Raw genomic sequence first — 17,139 nt, forward strand, 5'->3', positions numbered from 1 at the left:
GATCAGTTAGCTGTTTAACAACTACTCTTTCAAGGATTTTTGAGATGAAAGGAAGGTTGGAGATTGGCCTTTAATTACCTAAGTTGCTGGGTCAAGAGATGGATTTTTAAGTAACGGTTTAAGGCCTGTGGTACACAGCCGATTATAAGAGATGTGTTGATCATATTAAAGATCCATCCATCTATCCATTTTATTCCACTTATCCGGGGCCGGGTCGCGGGGGCAGCAGCAGGACATTGGTCTCAGATTTGCTGATTCTCATTCCCACCGCTTCACAGTCAGCTGCGAACCATTCCAAGGTGAGCTAGAGGCCAGAAAGCTGGAGGCTTCAATTAATTAATGGCAGGACTTCTTTTAGCACTGTTGTAGGAATGGGGTGTAAAATCAGTGTTGGGGATTAACGAAATACATGTACCGGCATTACGTATTTAAAATACAACATTTGAGTAACTGTATTCCGTTACGTTACCATTTGGAAAAGGTGGTATTCAGAATACAGTTACTTTGTTGAAATAAATAGATTACACTGCGGTTTTTTTTTTCTTCCTGTTTCATATGTTAGGCTGTCCCCTCTCTATTCTTGGTAATGGACTACTTGCACTACGGCATGTGACGTATTTCCGTTTCCAAATACTACCGCTTGGGCGTTTCCGGTATGTTTGTTTATCTATCGGTAGCTATGCTAACGTCACTTCAGAATGAGTATAAAAAGGAAAGTATTTAAAACAGAATATTTTCAAAAACAGCAGAAGAAATACTCCGAGCATTGCTGTGTCCCACTTTGTTCGGCTTCAGCCAAATTTAACGGCATACTAAGTTTTCATGGTGTTCCGACCCATTCTGACTTGAGAAGACAATGGCTGGTAAACATACATCATTTCACAATTACCTCTCACACCAGGGTCTGCAGCAGACATTTCGCCAGTGATCAACTCATAGAGCCAACAACCCTTGATGGTCGAAGGTGGCTTATTAAAGGTGCTGTACCAACACTTTTTGAGTGGAATGGCTATAAAGTTGAACCACCGCGGCGTAGTGTTTGGGAGAGAACGGAGCGACGCCCTGAACTAGTTCCTCCTGACGATCAAGAAGAGTACAGTCTTACAAGAGATCATGACTACTGCTCAGCCCCTGAGCCATCTGCATTAGACATATCTGCATCAGCTGCAGAAGACCTGTCCGAAGACGTGGAGACTCTGAGGAAGGAAATACAGGAGTTACGTGTCCAGCGAGAATTTGGGTTACAGCGTTTTGCTGGCTCCGACACTGACATCCGATTCTATACCAGGTACATCTAAGTTCTATTCAAGCTAACTGTTTAAAATATACCAAGGTCACCATCAGTTAAATTTCGAAAGTGTTTCCAGTCTTAATGAAACACAATAGAAATTTACTTTTTCTCTGCTGATTGTATGTTTCATGTAGATGCTTTAGTATTTAAACGATATCCTAATGCTACAGGTAAAATACAACACCAAATAGACTCTTAATCAGACTATGTTATACAGCATACCATTAGCATATTTGTCACAGTTTATATTATTTTTATGTCAGTGTGTAATGTTAATTAATGATTGACACGATGTATGTCTCTCTCGTGAATAGATTTCCAAGCTATGATCATTTGATGGCATTTTGGTTTTTGATTGAGCCTTGCATCTATAAAATGATCCAGGTTTCAAGAGCCAAGTCAGCTGCCAATAGGAACGAAGAAGTGTTGACACGTGCACGCACATCAACAGTAGGTTATGGGTTTGTTGGTAGTTAGAACTAGAGGTGTAATTTTAATGTATTTATGTACAATAACATTACATTATGTACAATAGCATGTATGCTAAAGGACTCAGCATCCTTTACATACATACACCTGTGTACTACAGCACCTCATTGTTTACCCCATAGTACGGTATGGTATGCATAACCATTACAAAACATTTAGCCAAGAAAAGCGTAATTTTACTACAGGGAGTGCAGAATTATTAGGCAAATGAGTATTTTGTCCACATCATCCTCTTCATGCATGTTGTCTTACTCCAAGCTGTATAGGCTCGAAAGCCTACTACCAATTAAGCATATTAGGTGATGTGCATCTCTGTAATGAGAAGGGGTGTGGTCTAATGACATCAACACCCTGTATCAGGTGTGCATAATTATTAGGCAACGTCCTTTCCTTTGGCAAAATGGGTCAAAAGAAGGACTTGACAGGCTCAGAAAAGTCAAAAATAGTGAGATATCTTGCAGAGGGATGCAGCAATCTCAAAATTGCAAAGCTTCTGAAGCGTGATCATCGAACAATCAAGCGTTTCATTCAAAATAGTCAACAGGGTCGCAAGAAGCGTGTGGAAAAACCAAGGCACAAAATAACTGCCCATGAACTGAGAAAAGTCAAGCGTGCAGCTGCCAAGATGCCACTTGCCACCAGTTTGGCCATATTTCAGAGCTGCAACATCACTGGAGTGCCCAAAAGCACAAGGTGTGCAATACTCAGAGACATGGCCAAGGTAAGAAAGGCTGAAAGACGACCACCACTGAACAAGACACACAAGCTGAAACGTCAAGACTGGGCCAAGAAATATCTTGAGACTGGTTTTTCTAAGGTTTTATGGACTGATGAAATGAGAGTGAGTCTTGATGGGCCAGATGGATGGGCCCGTGGCTGGATTGGTAAAGGGCAGAGAGCTCCAGTCCGACTCAGACGCCAGCAAGGTGGAGGTGGAGTACTGGTTTGGGCTGGTATCATCAAAGATGAGCTTGTGGGGCCTTTTCGGGTTGAGGATGGAGTCAAGCTCAACTCCCAGTCCTACTGCCAGTTTCTGGAAGACACCTTCTTCAAGCAGTGGTACAGGAAGAAGTCTGCATCCTTCAAGAAAAAACATGATTTTCATGCAGGACAATGCTCCATCACACGCGTCCAAGTACTCCACAGCGTGGCTGGCAAGAAAGGGTATAAAAGAAGAAAAACTAATGACATGGCCTCCTTGTTCACCTGATCTGAACCCCATTGAGAACCTGTGGTCCATCATCAAATGTGAGATTTACAAGGAGGGAAAACAGTACACCTCTCTGAACAGTGTCTGGGAGGCTGTGGTTGCTGCTGCACGCAATGTTGATGGTGAACAGATCAAAACACTGACAGAATCCATGGATGGCAGGCTTTTGAGTGTCCTTGCAAAGAAAGGTGGCTATATTGGTCGCTGATTTGTTTTTGTTTTTGAATGTCAGAAATGTATATTTGTGAATGTGGAGATGTTATATTGGTTTCACTGGTAAAAATAAATAATTGAAATGGGTATATATTTGGTTTTTGTTAAGTTGCCTAATAATTATGCACAGTAATAGTCACCTGCACACACAGATATCCCCCTAAAATAGCTAAAACTAAAATCAAACTAAAAACTACTTCCAAAAACATTCAGCTTTGATATTAATGAGTTTTTTGGGTTCATTGAGAACATGGTTGTTGTTCAATAATAAAATTATTCCTCAAAAATACAACTTTCCTAATAATTCTGCACTCCCTATAGTTCATAGCTTAAGGAGTAACATTTTCCCTTTTGTTTTCACCTTTCAGAGGCAGCTGCTACAGCCAATTGACGAGTTCTTTCTTTTCCTGGTTTTCCTGTCAGTTGGTTTGAAGGAGAGGGACCTGGCACATCGATTTAGCATACACCAGTCCACAGTGAGCCGCATTATTGCAACATGGACAATTTTTCTTGCCACTGCACTGGGGTCTCAATGCATCTGGCTTACATGTGCAGACGCGCTAACTCTCTGAGGAATTCAAAGATTTCTCAGACACCCAGATGATCCTTGACTGTACAGAGCTGAGGTGTCAGACACCATCCTCACCACTTCTCCAAAGTGAAATGTACTCTTCGTACAAATCCCACTGTACGATGAAAGCCCTGGTTGGCATAGCTCCACATGGTCCAGTGACATTCATCTCTAATCTGTATGCTGGTTCGGTTAGTGACAAGGAACTATTCAAACAATCAGGCATTGCTGAGAAGTTGACTGAAGACATGGCAGTGATGGTAGATAAGGGCTTCCTAATCACAGATTGTTGTAAATGCAAAGTGTACTGCCCACCTTTTCTATCTAAGCAGAAGCAGATGCCAGCATACCAGGTTAAGGAGACGCAGGCCATAGCCAGACTCAGGGTACATGTGGAGCGAGTCATTAGGAGGATAAAACAGAACAAACTTTTTGATAGCATCATTACCATGTCACATGTTTACAATATCAACCAACTGTTTGCAGTAGCATGTATGCTGTCAAATTACCAGAACACAGCATTAGTTAAAAAAATGGGTTAAGTGAGACAAGATGGATTTTTCCCAAGACACCAGTGCCAGTACCAGGAACTTATGGAAAATGACCTGCAGCTGAGGCCACTACAGTTGCATTTCTTCCTTGACAATACTTGATTACAGAACTGGTACTTGAGTGCTGATAGTTGAGTTCCAGTTATTGTTAATTCTAACTCATTGCAAATGTTGAATGTTAATAATACTGTTTAATTATACTACTATATTACTACTCAGAGTCAACAAAATTGTTTATCAAAATTATAGTTAAATCACTAAATCGTCAGAGAATCACATTTGCTCAACACCTGCCACAGGTGGATGAACCCGAATGCTGCTTCAATACCTCAACTCTTTACGCTCATTGTTATTGTTATAAACAGCTGCACTCACAGTTCAGACCCTCACTGTGGCATTAATATTTATGTTTATTGTAAACTTTTATTCTGCATCTGCTGCTGGAATATCATTTTCAGCTCTGAAGTACATGTCCAGTAAAACAAAAGAACTTGATTTTAATCGTTCAGGGTTGTAAACAGGTCACAGTAGGCTTAAGGTCTTATTTTGAAAAGCACAGAGAGGAATAACCCATCAGCTGCTAAAGCAGCAGCTGAGGTTTATTTTGAAGGAGGAACATTGCTTTCAGGTATGCTTGGTGAAAGAAACGAGTCCGAGTCTTCTCTCATAACAAGTTTCAGGTTTATTAGAATTTTACTCGCGTGCCATCAGCTTCTGCTTCTTCAGCTTCTTCTGTGAAACCTGCAGAGAGAAGAGAGAGGCAGAGTTATGACATCATCGATCAGAGAGTTTGCACCGCTGCCTTGGCCAACAGTCGCTCAGTTTTAACAGGGTTGTTTTCATGGAGAATCCAAAGGTGTCCTAAGGAGTCATCACTGCGACAGATGATGAAGAGGAGGAAGGTGACGGGTTCAGATGTGCAGCCAGAGGAGCAGGATTCACTGTGGCATTCATGGGACCTTCAGTAAAAGGGAAATCACAGCTCTCCAGGTCCCAAGAGACTAAGCCAACTTTAATTCCCCTAACCTCGCTCCGTGCTGCATGTTTGAAGCCCCACCCCTCGCTCTTCCCTCTCCACGTTCTCACCTTTTTCTTCTGGGCGACCTCCTCCTCGGGCTTGGGGACGATCTGCTCCTTTTCTGTCAGGATCATCTCAATGTGGCACGGCGAGCTCATGTAGGGGTTGATGCGGCCGTGGGCGCGGTACGTACGCCTCCTCATCTTTGGCGCCTTGTTTACCTGGATGTGCTCAATGACCAGAGAGTCCACGTCCAGACCCTGAAAGCACAAACACGGGTCAGAACCACCACGAGAAAATAGGACTCCATCGATCCTTTCAGAGCTCAAATCATCAGATATTAATCATTTATTAATCAAAGGCTCTGATTGGTTCACCTATTGCTTCCAAACATTTGGAGATGAAGACTAAACGTCACCCGAGAAACCAACTGCAGATCAATAGATGCTCAGACATCAATAATCAAACTGAGGCCTGAAGCATGTGATCATTAAAGTGGTGTTGTCCTCTCGTTCCAGCTGTCTGTGATTCTCAGATTGCTCAGACTGTAATTGTTCTTTTCATGGTTAATACAAAGGTGTCCTAAATGGTCATCACTGCAATCTGCTGCTCACCGATCAGCTCAACAACAACCAGCTCCACAGAGCTGAAACCGAGCTCAGGGTCATCTCAACGTCTCCGCCTGCCCTCATGTGGAAGCTCGCCTCCCTAAAGCCTGCCTGTGATCGCCACCTGTAGGCTGATGTCACGATGCAGATAATCATTTTAAACTTAAAGAACGCTCTTGTGTCATAACTTCATGAAATCAAAGCCAGTGTCCTCAGGGACCTGCTTTCTGTTGGACCAACAAAATCCAGATATGCTCAATAGATTTAGATCAAATGTGCATACTCTGTCACGTTTAAGAAGTTGAAACGCACGACGAGTGTCATTGAGAGAAAAATATTAGTGTTCAGTTTGAGAACCAAGTTAAAATGTGAGATTAAAGTGTCGATAAGTCAAAGCTGCCACGGCTCCTTTAGTTCATAAAAACAGCGTGATGAGTTCAAGGACGTCACAGAGGCAGTACAGAAAGCTGCGTCTGGGAAACAGCAGGATGGATGTTACAGCTCATGCCATACAGACGAGCTACGACTCATCACAGACATAAGACAGCTAACTCATTTGCAGAACAGTCCAACATTTGGACTTTAGTCTTAAAATAAACAAGTATTTTTCATTAATGCGACGCTGACATGCACACTACTTAAGAGACGCCACATTTAGAAAACTAACAACAATTCGATCACACAAACTACTTTGCACATCACTAGCACAGTTTCAGGTGTTTAAAGCTGCAGACAGACGGGTGTGACCTTCAGACTAAATTGGTATCGATCCTTTCAATATAAAAGTGTGTTCCAGGGAGTCCATCTCTCTGTCTGCTTGCTACACCCGTTGGCCCCTCACCTCCTCATGACCTCACCTTCAGCTCAGCGTTGCTCTCGGCATTCTTGAGCATGTGCAGGAGGAACTCGGCACTCTTCTTGGGCCAGCGTCCCTGGGTCCAGCCGTGCTGTTTGGCCTGAAAACAGAAAACATCAAAGGTGCTTTTAGACCATGCCTCAGAGCTCAGAGGCGGGGTAACTCTGGCCGCCTTCGGTGCTGCTCAGGTTACTAGATTTAGTTTCATCTTTAATCCAAAGGTGTCCTAAGAAGGTCATCACTGCAGCTGTCAGAGTGATGCCACGCTCGCTGGGACCTCACCTGAGCACAGCGGCCAACGCCGCCGTTGTAGCGGCGGAAGGGGACGCACTGGTGCTTGACGATGACGTCCCTCAGGTACTTGTTGGCTTTGCGAATGTGCATGCCTTTGATGGCCTGGGCCGTCTCACGGGTGTTCTGAAAGTGAGGACACAGACGGGTCAGAGACCGGATCAACAAAGTGGCACCTTTATGTCGTAACCTTCATGACATCAGCATGACGTCCAGATGTCGGGTCAGTTCTGAGGGCCTCGGCCGTCACATTAGATTTAATGAAAGTTGAATGTGTTTATAGATTTTAGGGAAGGCAAACAAACCATCAGAGAATCTCTGCGATCTGATCGATTCGACAGAAAACCAAGTCTCTTTAATCCACAGCCAAACAAACCTAGGAGCACTGCAGCCATCTTTAAAACTAGAGCTCCTCCCACTGACATAAACATTAGACCAGCAGCTCATTCAATCACAGCAGATTGTCTATTCAACATTTCTAAACACACAAAAGTTACTCAAGCCATTCACAGTAATTTATTTTTCCTGGAAAATCCTGACTTATTCACTCCTTATCCTCGGGAGCAGAGCTTTAAGTACCTGAGCTTAAATATTAACTTCAAATTATATACACAGAAATTCTATTTAATTACGGGAGGATTACACCTGTATTCAAAAGAGAGATTAAAAGTGTCACCAGTTATTTTCAGACATCTCACACATTCTGCAGCTGAAGCAGAGCTCCAAACAAACTGGGCTGTTCACAGAAACCAGGCTCATGCTGTTACCTGAAGCTCTAATGAACAGACCTCACTGAGGTTTATGCTTCAGCGAGACAACAACCTCGAAGGATATTTAACTACACATCACAGACAGCTCATAAACACCACTGACTCCTCCTGTGTGGTTTTTACATGTATCAGTGAGAGAACCATAATCACTTCTATCAGGACGATTAACCACAGCATCAATGTAAGGATCACTCAAACTGGGTGTGAGGAAGTGGAAAAACTGGGGGGGACAAACGTGTCTGCGTGAAATAAACTAACTACAGTACAGTGTTTCTATTGGCTGGGATCACAGATAGACATAATGCAAGAGTATAAAACATTTCAGTGCATCTCCCATCACTCCCGCGGCAACGAGCCATTCAGTTTCATGACTCTGAAGTAAAATTGGATCATTTTTCTCTACTGAGTCAGAGCACCATATTAACTCTGAACCCACATCCACGTGTGTTTAATGAGTTATTAGAGCCCAGATTCAGAAGCCTGCTGCTGCTCATGTAACCTACTCTGAGCCTCTACACACCTTTACACCTGAGAGAATCTACTTTAACATGGACACGCGTGAGATGACAGATGAACCCTGTGATCCCCTTTGTCTGTGCCCACATGTGGACTCTTACCTTGAAGTGCACCCGGAGGTTGGATCCCCTCGACTTGCATGCTGAAACACAGAGAAGCCGTTAGCACCCCCAGCAAAGACCCGGATCACTCCACCAGTGAGTGCGGCAGCTCAGTTGTGTCATTAGTTTGTTTTCATGTGGAATCCAAAGGTGTCCTAAGAGGTCATCACAGCCACCAGCTAACCCCCACACATAGCTGAAGTTCACCTTTACTCACATTTAGTCGGGTTCTCGGGGTCGAGAGAGTAGCGGACCATTGTCAGATATCTGTAAGAAGAGGCACACGTTAGTTTCCTCAGGCTAGCACACAGCAGGTAAGACCATCTTAGACAGCACCGTCTCAGGTGACGTTAAACAGATTTAAACCCCACAAACACGGAGAAAAGGAGCTGCTAGGGCCGCTTTACAACTCCTATCCACGCCACACGGAGCCAACATGGCGGACAGCCGCCGGAGCCACCAACCCGGCGTCTCCGCAAATATCTTCATAAAACTTCATTTAATGGCTCCAGACACACAATTCAACCATCAGCGCACACATTTACACACAGCTGACACGATCCAGATGCTTGCAGCGCAGGATGCAGTATTTTTACTCAGATTTAACATGGATTCTCCGCTTCGTGAGCGGGACACAACTCCTACCTCTGAGGCCGCGGAAGGAAGAGGAAGTATCCCGGACGGCGCTCCTCTACTTCTGCCTTCCTGTGAGGGTTACCGCCCCCTGGCGGTGAGGAGGAGGAGGACGGTGCTCGGGGCGCAGTGAAGCGGAATGGACAGCAGGGGGTGGTATTTCACACACACACAAAATACGCGAGAAAAATTGTTATCCCGTGGTTACGCCATGATTATGACGTAAACACGATAATAGTGATGGGAAGTTTGTCTCTTTTCAGAGAGCCAGCTCTTGTGGCTCGAATCTCAAAGAAGAGCTGGCAGTTTTGGCTCCCAAATGGCTCTTAATTTATTATCATCTGTAGCCTCATATTTGACAAATATGAATGCTCTGTGTGTTGATAAACCCTTTTGCATTTAGTGTTTTTATGAGATGCCTTATAATTGCCTAATATTGTGTATTTGTTCTGTTAGAAAAGCAGGCATTCTTACTTTTGTATAATATTTTAATCAAACTTTTGATTTTAATTCAACACAAAAACAAAGCACTGCAAACAAATCCACAGAAGAGAAACAGAACCAAACTCAGCAGCCAAACAGTATGTCCTCAGGTTGACATTCAGAATAATCAAATGCCTCAGCTTGATGAGCTGATGCAGTTTCTCATCTTAGTTAGTATCTGCTTCTTCTTTAAGCTGGAGCGAGATGCTGCTTCGTTTACAGTTGTCAGTCATATTTACATGTTTTTACGATGCACTTGGACTCTCATTCTCACCGCAGTCTACTGTCTCACTCACTGACTGAGGAATATCGATACTTCCAATACCAGCATTTCATGTTGCAGGATCAATTCCCATATGAAAAATTATAATATCTAATTTGATTAAATTAGTTTTTAATCATAAATATGACATACAGACAAAAGTCGTCAATACCCTGTTAATAAGAACTACAGTCGTCTTCTGCCTCTCATTCATGTTTTTTTTGTTTTTTTGTTTTGTTTTTTACAGCTCATTGTGTTCTACGTCCTGATTGGCTGTAGAGCATTGTCAATCAATCTCCGTGCTGTGTCGCCTGTACAGTACAGAATGTGTTTAACTTGTCAAATTTACATAAAGTGCTGTACTGTATGTTGTAAGTTTTCTCTCCAATAAACAACAATGTTGACGAAATGTGTTGCACCGTCGAAGGCAGAGGAAGATGCTAAGCATTGCACAAAAAGTTGGACTTCTGGACATGCTAACAGAATGTAGGAGTTACTGTATTTTTCAGATTATTAACTCATTCTTCTTGCTTCCTCTACTTCCGTACCATATCGTTGCTGTTGAATTCTCTCACAGCTGCTCTGTTCCCATATTCTGGACGTGAAAACAGGGTTTGATCTTTGGTTTCATTCTGTAATACTGGACTTATTTTTCTGCGTAGGTTTGAACTTTGAGAGTGGTTAAATAAGAAAATAAGAAAAGTGTGAAAATGTTGATGCCTGTCTGAGAACAGTGTATAAAATGTGTAGTGAGGGGTTTTACAGCCTTAAAATGTAATTGTGCCCAGAATGCACTTTGTGAATGATGATAAACAGATCAAACTACCAGCGTTAGCTTCTGTTCTTCAATGTCACAGACATGAAACTGCTGTAGGTTACTCCCACTGTGATAAATCCCCCACACTGAGGCTGTGACAGGAGGAGTGAAACAGTTTTTGACATTTTAAAGGTTTTTGTGTGGATATCTACTCGACTTATGAAATGAAAAATGCTGCTAATGCTAAAGAACTGATTCTGGAACCACTCGTGTGTATTCGGAGGGCCTGAACTCAAAAAATATTCGTAGTATGAAGGTAAATCTTAGCATGACTTTATTAAAATAATGTGTCATAATGTGTTTTCCTGATTTTACTTTACTTGATTTCCCTCTAGTGGGGAAGAGAAATTATAATTAAAATTGATTCAGTGGTGGTCTTTTTTTTTTTTCACAAGCTGGAAACAAAATGCTTTATGAGGAATTTCAAGTGTCTGATGATTTTTCATTTTAAAAATATAAGTGCTTGTATTCACTCCAAGGACTCCTCCAGTTATCTGCTGCACAAAAATGCTCCACCCAAGAGTTCATAAATGAAGCGGTGGCACAAAAAACTGCAGTTCCTCTGATATCCAGAAGAGGCAGCAATGAGACCCATGTTGAAACTTTACAGCAGAAATAACTAGAACTCACCTGTTTAAACTGTATCAAGGCTTAAAGTTTGCATTATTGGGGGTGTGGCCTTTTGACTGACAGGTGGATGGCGACACAGCTGGTTGTAGCTGCTAGTTGACTGCTAGGCTTCTCCTGATTGAATTCTAAACTGAACTGGGCCTCTGGACCTTGTTTGTGCAGTTGTGACCTACAAACTGTACATTTACCCAGTGAAAAGGTGAAACTGTGTTTAGAGCGTGAATGAATGACATGGCCTGCTGGTATTAAAGCTGTCATTGTTTATTTGGTATTTCATGATGAACTGTGAGACGCTGGACGGAGCTACATAGAAAACCCCGTGTGCAGCCTCACAGTGAGTCATGCACATCATTGCACTGTAAAGAAAGTCAAAGCTCGAGTGACGACACCTCAGGCCAACATACAAAAATAAAGATATTATTTACAAACAACAACATTTTCCCATCAGCACGTGTCAGTGTTTTCATCAGACAGTGAAAAGAAGTTCAACATGTAGAAATCACTGGTTTCATTAGAAGACGCACAAATATCTGTACACGTGCCACATCCTCGGCCCGAAGGCTCATCTGCTACCTTCACATCAGTGTGTTCATCACAGTGTGTCTGAGAGCGAGTGCAGACCACAGGCTCCGAAACCTCAGCAGCCTCACACCATTGCACACCCCACACTGTGGAAATGTTTGAGCAGCTCAGTCAGAGGATCTCCACACTCAGCATTCCTGTTTCTCACGGCTGAAAAAAATCAGTTTCATCATCTTCAAGTTAAAAAAAAAATAATTTTTTTTTCTTTTTTTAAATAAATTCTCTCTAAAACCTCGTTACCTGTTCAGTTCTGTTACAGTGTGTCGTGAATAATGTTTGTGTCACACGGTTAAACACTGTGATTGTGTTTATAGTTGCACACATGATAATATGTGATTGTGTGACTGTTGTTGTCCCAGCCCGAAATGTTTTAGGAGAAATATATTCACGAGATAATAACAAAAAAAGAAATGTTCAGTGAACGGCTACATGGTCCTACTAGTGCTGCTTTTTTCATGGGTTTCATGGGAGATGAACTGAACCTAATTTGATGAACATCAGAGAAGGAGAGACAGTAAAAGAAAAAATGTCCCCCTCAAAGCCCTGATGCTCTCAGAGCTTCTACAACTTTGTTCTTTTACTTATTTCATGAACTTAAGTTCATTTATTAATTAAGGTCACTAATAGGGTAAAACACGCCAGAGGAAAAATGGTTGAACTTCCTGCTGTTTTTGTCACCTGTGGTTTTAAGACTTATGCGTTTCCCCGTTAGCTCATCCCCATTCTCCCAGAGCTAACAGAGCCCATCACCAATCATTTACAATGTTTTCTAATTGTGAAACAGTAATTCTCATTATTTCTGCACAGCTAACAGTTTCTACACTGTTAGCTAGTAACCTCATTTTTAAATTGTGAATCATTAATTTTCACGATTTCTGCATTTTGAACCCATAATAGTTTTGTAATTGTTACCTTTAATTTCCATCAATTTTCTAATTGTGAAACGTTATTATCCATTTATCCCCATTGTTAGCCGTTGTTCCCACTGCTTTGCATTGTTTTCCCATTGCTTTTGTATTTTTGTATTGCTAACCATTAAATCCCACTGTTTCCCATTGGTAAGCATTATTTCCCATTATTTTCTCACAGTCATGTGTGAGTTGCTGATATTTTCCATTGTCTGTGTGAAATGAACACTTCCTGATGCTTGATACAGCGTTGATGCTGTAACTGCGTCTGTCCCATCATCACCTGAGATCTCCCGCAGAGCGCGTCGTGATCAGAGTCGCTCTGTGTCTCCAGCGGCGACCCGAACCTCAGTTTCACAGACTCCTCCCGACAAACTGTACGAAATAAGTGAAAATCCAAATGTCCTTCAGTCTTTACAGCCGTAGATTCACACAGGAGGAAGTGGGCGTTACTGTTTAGAGAGAAACGTGTGAAGCAGCGCGACTCGGTAACGGGACCGAGGAGGAGGAACCCTCATTAGATGCTACAGACTGTGTGGATCGCGTCGGGCTCACTGAAGCTCTTCAGATACCGCTCAGTGCGACGTGAAGAGGCGTCAGAGACCTGCAACACAAACAGGAAGTTAAATAGCCGCCAGGTGAAATCAAAGAGTATTTAATTCACTTGGTCTGACGGTCACGTAAAAAATGTAACTGTAGCAACGTTTACATAAAATCAAAGTAAGAAAAATAAGAAAAGCAAATAAAACTTCAAAAGGAAAAATAAACTCCAGGAACACGACAGAGTACGGTCATTGTATAAAACATAGACTTTTTTATACTTTGAAATATAAAAATAATAGTAAAAAAAATTAATTTCAATTTAATTTGAATCATAAAGCTTCAAATCACAACAACAGTTAAGATAAGATAAGATAAAGACTCTACAACAATACAGTGAAGCCCCAACAATCAGACGGCCCCCTGTGACCAAGCGCTTTGGTGACAGTGGGAAGGAAAAACTCAGGTCACACTCTCCTCAGTGTAATATCACAATACAAGTAATACTTGTTCATACAGTATTATTAATTTATTTTTATTATTATTTTTTTGAAATATAAAAAATAAATAACCTGATTAAACCGAATGTTTGGTTTTACAGATTATAAAATGTGGAGGTTTTCTATCCATCGCAGTGTCCGTTGTTTTTATGGAGCTGATAAACGAAATCATTATTTTTTATTTGTATCACCTGAATGTTTGTAAACAAAAATACAAACATAACAAAACAAAAAAAGTGCATCTGGTGATCTCTGACCTTCGCTGCTGTGTTCTGTAATTACTGACGTACACGTGAAGCAGAGACCCGTCGAGCCGCTCGCTCTGACTGTGGAGGACGCGAAGTGGTGGTTGGTGGTTCAGAAAGGTGACAGACGATGGAAGCCGGAGGTCGGAGGTGGAGGCTCTGGTGACGCAGTGAAGACGAGCCAGGTCGGTGTAGATGGGTGGGCGGGGCTTCATTTGAGACAGGGGCTGAGCACGGTGGGGGTCGGGGGGTAAACGAGGGCCACGTTGACCCGCTCCGAGCCATTCTTTGGACAGACGATCTCGGTGAGGCCTTCGGGCCGCGGCTGGCTCAGCAGCTCACCTGCAACAGTGAGAACATCAAAGACGCTTTAATACAGGAAACAGGAAACAGAGGAAGTAGGACATTCCCGAAACATCACAGAGAAACCATCACACGTACAGAAAGCAGGATGCTCTGGTTTTAGGAACAGAAGAGGCAGCTGCTCTGCTGTTATCAGGGAGGAAAAGTTCTCCTCCAGCATTTCAGATATAAAACAATAAATTATCTGATGTTGGACCAGGATGCTGGGTGGACACTGATCTGCCAGTCAGACAGATCTCAAGGCAAATCCGCCTCCAGCTTCTGGAAGTTTCTCCTGTTCTCGCCTCTAGATTTGTAGTTGTTTTTTTTAATAATAAACTGCTGGCACAAATTTAAATAACTGAAGACTCACAGACATCTACAGGCAACAATAATCCTTCACACTAAACTCCATTTACTTGTCTTTAGTAAGAACCTGCAGCAGCAGAAGCTTTTATGAATTCGGCCACAAGGTGGCAGCAACGTCCAGCTGTGACTTCATGCTGCAGAGCAGAGTCCCACCAGCAGGGGGCGCCTGGTCCTCCTCTGTAAACTACAGTTTAAGGTCAGTCCTGGGTTTTGCTGCAGGTTTAGCTAGTGCACACAGCTGAGGGTCTCTGAGGTCAAAGTTCAGCCTGGATTCAGATTCAGGATAATTTTTTCCTCTCATTTTTATGTAATTTAAAAGTGCGGAGGAATAGATGTGTTTGTGTTACTGGGGTGAATTTCATGACGAGCAATGGCGTGTCCAGCGGGGTGGCCTGGGGGGGCACAGGCCACCCCCCCAACCAGACTGGCCACCCCAGGTGCCACCCCAAAGGCAAAACAATACAATTCAATCAAATATCAAATGTCCGATTATGTTTTCACGGTGAAGCTCAGATATCCGAGTGTAAGTGAATGCAGCATCGGCTTCTGCGCTATGTGCATCACGTTAGCAAAGGTAGGAGAGCCAAGCACGAAAGATGGCACCGCAGGAAACAATTTTTCGGTGAAAGAAAATGAGGACAGAATAAATGTCCCGGTAAGTAATATTAAGTTTGTTGAGTTTAGTAAACTTCGGTGAAATTAGAATACCAAGGAAAAATAACACTTAAAGAATTATTGCAGCCGTCGAATATTTCAGACAGTAGGCTACTGAGGGCAGCTAACATAAGAGTTATGAGTTATAAGATATAATCTAAGTCGTAACATTGCTGTATGGAGCTGCAGATTTGGTTGCAGGTTAACATAGCTGGACTGGCCATCGGGCATACCGGGCATATGCCCGGTGACTTATTTTTTATTTTTATTTTGTAAGGGCATGAACAATGAGAGGTGGTGGATTGGCCAGATGCAGGTCGATGTGTAAAAATAACTCAGTTGTTTGGTGGTGGCTATGGCGGGGCTTCCACAGAGGCCAGCAGGTGGATGAGGGAAGGGGAGGCAGGAGGAGAGACCCGAGGCAGCCGCCGGTCCGAGTGTCAGGTGAACTGAACTTCAGGTAAGAAGTTATGAGCTGCAGTCTATCTGGGTCAGATATAAACTAAGTTTAGGTGGAGTTTATTTTTGTTGTGCTGACTTTTTACCGTCAGTTGCAATAACTCATACTGCCCGAGCTAGCATGACGGAGTTTCTGTACAGCTGTTCAGTTGCTATGATGTTACTGATAGTGAACTTTATTTTATTCATAAGGTTAGTTAGTAGAGTTGCCAACGGCTCCTTAAAAATGGGATGGTCCCTCATTCAGAGAAAATATTATGCGTTTGGTATTGAGCTGAGAAGAGACGCAGTTTGTCCCGAACTTTAGCTAGAATGGAAAAAGACAAAGCTGGATTTATTCTGTGTGTTTACGCTGCACAGCTGCCTCTTCTCTCATTCTCTCCCCCTCCCTCTTCTGTTGCTACTTCAATCATGAAACTGATCGATGATCAGCTGATCGGCTTTTCTCTCTTGTTTATTTATCGCCCACTTTGTGCCAGAAAGAGGAAACCAGCAGATGTTGCGCTAAACAACAGCAGCACGTTTAAGCTTGATCAGCTGTTGTTAGAATTTATTTAATATTAATTTCCAGTATCAGCTGATGTTTGCTGGAGCCACAGCTGTAAACCTGCTGGTCATGATGTCTGTTTAGATATGTGGTGAGAGGGAAACATGAAGATGAAACCAGGAGATGCCCTTACTGGATCATCAGAGCTGAACAGGTGATGGAGAAACAGGTTTACCTTTTAGGTGACATGAATGAGTTGAAGGGAAGTTATGAACTGTTTCTGAGAGACAAATAACACCAGGATCCTTTTTTACGTAGCTGACAGCTGGTAACTGTGCAGGGGCGGGTCTAGCAAAGTTATGCCAGGGGGCCAGGTAGGGAATTAACAGGGAGAGGTGGGGCACAAAGAAATACTTTTCTTTCTTATTCTCATTTAAAATATCTCGCTTTTATTAAATAATTATCTAAATCTTACAACCAAAGTTTTTATCTGATGTAAAATGTATAGAAATCATACATATACCAACAAGACTGTACATCACTGTCACAACAGCATTTGTTTTCATTCAAAGGCTTTATGGTTTTAATACCTGGTGGGCCGGTCTGTAGTCAAAATGCCCGATTTTCTGTCCCAGTCCAGCCCTGCAGGTTAATACTGGCAGTGTCACCATGCCAGCTGACTGTATTTCATCATCAGCCAGTGTTGTTCTTTATCAATATTACCAAAGTTTACCATAAGGCAG

The 17,139-nt window shown here is 42.6% G+C and overlaps 3 protein-coding genes and 4 non-coding genes across 8 annotated transcripts in view; 1 reads left to right on the forward strand and 6 right to left on the reverse strand.

Annotated features, from left to right (window-relative positions):
* Window positions 1-654: 654 nt before the first annotated feature.
* LOC146665544 (uncharacterized) lies at window positions 655-3,908 on the forward strand. The gene is made up of 3 exons (XM_085413276.1): window positions 655-1,288; window positions 1,606-1,741; window positions 3,572-3,908. The coding sequence occupies exons 1-3, from the start codon at window positions 699-701 to the stop codon at window positions 3,773-3,775; spliced, it is 930 nt and encodes a 309-aa protein (XP_085269402.1). The 5' UTR covers window positions 655-698; the 3' UTR covers window positions 3,776-3,908.
* A 1,076-nt stretch (window positions 3,909-4,984) lies between these two features.
* rpl17 (ribosomal protein L17) lies at window positions 4,985-8,852 on the reverse strand. The gene is made up of 6 exons (XM_085413277.1): window positions 8,703-8,852; window positions 8,486-8,526; window positions 7,090-7,224; window positions 6,809-6,907; window positions 5,412-5,603; window positions 4,985-5,066 (listed from the first exon to the last, which is right to left on the reverse strand). Exons 1-6 carry the CDS (start codon window positions 8,740-8,742, stop codon window positions 5,019-5,021), a joined length of 555 nt encoding a protein of 184 aa, XP_085269403.1. The 5' UTR covers window positions 8,743-8,852; the 3' UTR covers window positions 4,985-5,018.
* Window positions 5,139-5,206, reverse strand: LOC146665546 (small nucleolar RNA SNORD58). The gene has a single exon (XR_014912875.1). It is a non-coding gene; the product is annotated as a small nucleolar RNA SNORD58 (small nucleolar RNA).
* Window positions 5,879-5,945, reverse strand: LOC146665547 (small nucleolar RNA SNORD58). Its single transcript, XR_014912873.1, has one exon. It is a non-coding gene; the product is annotated as a small nucleolar RNA SNORD58 (small nucleolar RNA).
* On the reverse strand, window positions 6,987-7,054 carry LOC146665548 (small nucleolar RNA SNORD58). Its single transcript, XR_014912872.1, has one exon. It is a non-coding gene; the product is annotated as a small nucleolar RNA SNORD58 (small nucleolar RNA).
* On the reverse strand, window positions 8,591-8,660 carry LOC146665549 (small nucleolar RNA SNORD58). Its single transcript, XR_014912876.1, has one exon. It is a non-coding gene; the product is annotated as a small nucleolar RNA SNORD58 (small nucleolar RNA).
* A 2,680-nt stretch (window positions 8,853-11,532) lies between the features above and the next one.
* The window catches only part of mfhas1 (multifunctional ROCO family signaling regulator 1), a 30,881-nt gene continuing 25,274 nt past the window's right edge, over window positions 11,533-17,139 (reverse strand). The window contains exons 2-3 of one of the 2 annotated variants that reach the window (XM_085413285.1): window positions 14,131-14,427; window positions 11,533-13,404 (exon numbers count right to left, since the gene is read on the reverse strand). In XM_085413285.1, coding sequence (XP_085269411.1) covers window positions 14,297-14,427 — 131 coding nt within the window. In that variant the 3' untranslated portion in view covers window positions 11,533-13,404; window positions 14,131-14,296. Of the gene's footprint in view, window positions 13,405-14,097; window positions 14,428-17,139 lie in introns of both variants that reach the window. The other variant, XM_085413284.1, reaches the window with a different exon arrangement.

Source organism: Rhamphochromis longiceps, linkage group LG7 (genome assembly GCF_057381845.1).
Source record: "Rhamphochromis longiceps isolate RC_006_pf linkage group LG7, R_longiceps_female_GT1.1, whole genome shotgun sequence".
Classification (NCBI taxonomy): domain Eukaryota; kingdom Metazoa; phylum Chordata; class Actinopteri; order Cichliformes; family Cichlidae; genus Rhamphochromis; species Rhamphochromis longiceps.